General features: G+C 33.8%; 1 protein-coding gene across 1 annotated transcript; it reads right to left on the bottom strand.

The window, feature by feature from the left end:
* Positions 1-1,218: 1,218 nt before the first annotated feature.
* Positions 1,219-2,748, bottom strand: LOC112512135 (caffeoyl-CoA O-methyltransferase-like). Its single transcript, XM_025117981.1, has 4 exons — positions 2,517-2,748; positions 2,142-2,286; positions 1,866-1,997; positions 1,219-1,706 (listed from the first exon to the last, which is right to left on the bottom strand). Exons 1-4 carry the CDS (start codon positions 2,687-2,689, stop codon positions 1,413-1,415), a joined length of 744 nt encoding a protein of 247 aa, XP_024973749.1. The 5' UTR covers positions 2,690-2,748; the 3' UTR covers positions 1,219-1,412.
* Between the last annotated feature and the right edge of the window lie 57 nt (positions 2,749-2,805).

Here is a 2,805-nt window from a genome sequence, read left to right as displayed (position 1 = left end):
TTGGATATCCAAGTTTGGTTAGTCGTTTTTAATCAGATCGAATAATTTTCAACACACGCATTTTATACTTTCGGCTTATGCAGAAAAAAACTAAGATTTGAGAGTTCTTTTTTTAAACAATGTCTGTTTGTCAGCAGTGTAACAGGATCAACAGCTTATTTGGTCAACTGTACATGGTTGTTTGATAATGACATAATGATATAAAAAGTGAAATTCAAGTAAACTTCTATGTGGGAGCTTTATATAAAAAGTCAAGTTTTTCCTAAACTTGTCACCCCGAATTAAAAAACACACTCATTTCATTTATGAAAAAGACCATACTAATTCTCAACCTATACAGACTAATTAATCCACATAGACAATTTTCTCGATACGTAATTTAATGAAAAACCAACCAAATAGCCTCGACTAAAATGTAAGTTTACACTACAACAAAATTGGTTTTATAGGACACCCTCAATCTCTAAGTGTCCTAATAGACCGCTTTATAGGACTTAATTTATAGGACCAAAATATAAAGCGTCCTAATGAAAGGCGTTGTAATAAGTTCATATGACGTTTTTGGACGTCTTAACAAGGTTTTGAGGATATTTTTAATACAAAATGTCGCATTAGCAACTTTATAGGACACTTTTGAGAAATTGTCTTAGAAACTCAATTTTTTATAGGACACTTGTTTTTATAGGACAATTTTTGAAATAGTGTCCTATAAGGTTGATAATGGGACGCTTTATATTAAAAATGTTCTAAAAACGTATTACGACATCAAAAAACGTCATATAAACTTAATACAACACCTTTAGATATGACACTTTATTTTTTTTGGGTCCTATAAACTAAGTCCTATAAAGAGGTCTATTATAACGTTTAGAATATGGGAGTGTCCTCTAAACCCGATTTTATTGTAGTGTTAGAACTTCTTTGCAGAAATTAAAATAATCAAACCTCTTTGTACAACTCCAGGGACCATATTGTAAATAACATAAACTTCACCAACAAAAACAAGGTGGGTCACTGAGTCATCTTTCCCGAGTCGGCTCAGTGAACTTGACCCCACGTTTGTTTGGTTTAACTCGGTTTTGACTTTTGACCAAAATTAGACGAAAAATTCACATCAACGACTACTTCATAATTATATATTTTTTATTTTATTGAATTTTTTGTTTATGTCTGAATGACTTCTTTTTATGGTATTAATTTATATGTAAAACAGTTATATATAAAACGATCATGATTTTGCATTATATATAATAACATACGTTTTTAGTGAAAACAACATGAACACCGAAAACAGTTACTGAACGAAAGAGTTAAGGTCGCAAATAATTTAACAATTTTGAACATAAACTTCGAGGAGAAACACCAACTACGGGTGACACCTAGAGACCACCTCTTCCGATCGGCTCGTAACTTCAGCTAATACGACGGCATAAAGTAATTCCATCGCCAACGGGAAGCTGACAGATCTCGACTCTCGGATCCACAGCCAATTCCTTGTTAAGTTCCAGCACGAAGTCTCTGTAGTACCTAACATATTTCCTAAGAGGTGCATCTGGCGGTGCAACCAACGATCCGTTCCATAGGGTGTTATCGTATCCGATCACTCCACCGATCTTAACAAGATCAATCAACCTCTTGTGGTAGTTAAGATAGTTGTCTTTATCAGCGTCCACGAAAATGAAATCAAAACTTCCATGGAATTTTTTCTGTTAATATAAAAACCAACAATTCATAAATATAAATAAAATAATGATTCATAAACAAGTTTAATTTTATATTATTATCGAAGGGCATTTTGGGTATTTAACGAATATCAAACATCGTTATGTAAATATATTTAAATAAAAAAAATTTGTATAACTTACATCTTCGATCATTAGGTCGAGAACAGGAAGAGCAGGACCTTCTCTAAAATCAATCTTGTGAGCAACACCAGCTTTCTCAATAATAGGAAGGCCGATTTCATAATTTTCACGGTTGATATCCAAAGCCAGTATCTGAAAACACATAAACATACCATTTAACGTCTCTCCCGATTGTTTCCAGAATCTCTTTATTTATCAGGGATTTAAATAGCAGATAGAAGGTTCATTTAAAATCAACCTTCTTTATATCGTAAAAAATATCAATCTCAATTATACCTTTCCGTCATCGGGAAGTGCTAGAGCCGTAGACAAAAGGGAATAACCAGTATACACACCAATCTCCATGGTATTCTTCGCATTGATCAGCTTGAGAAGAAGGTTCAGGAACTGTCCTTCGTCAGCAGACGTCGTCATCAGGTTCCTATTTCATATCATACACAAAAAGTTCAAACCTTAGTTTACTTATCTTAGGTTCATACATATACATATACATATATATACATATACATACACATATACATACACATATACGTATATATATATATATATGTACACATATACGTATGCATATACGTATACGTATACATATACATATACGTATACATAGATACAGATATAGATATAGATACAGATATCAGGTAATTAACTTACCATGGATGTTTAGCAGTGACCTCACGTAGCTCTTTCATGGGTGCAGGCTCTCTTGGGTACACACTGGTTTCAAGAATATACTGGTAAAGAGCATCACTTTGAAGGAGACTCTTGTGGCCAACTTCTTGGTGTTTCGCCGGTTGACTTTCACTTCCGCCATTGACTGCCGCCATGTGATTGATCTCCGGTGATCTGCAATTAACTAACCAGCTTTGTTTGAAGATGAAGGATTGAACCTGAAACGAAAGGAGAAGGATAATAGAATATTTATAGGGGGCAAATTGTGGGT

This window comes from Cynara cardunculus (assembly GCF_001531365.2).
Source record: "Cynara cardunculus var. scolymus isolate 2C chromosome LG 5, CcrdV1, whole genome shotgun sequence".
NCBI lineage: Eukaryota > Viridiplantae > Streptophyta > Magnoliopsida > Asterales > Asteraceae > Cynara > Cynara cardunculus.
Note: the sequence above shows the minus strand (reverse complement) of the source record. Positions and strands in the feature narration are given on the sequence as shown.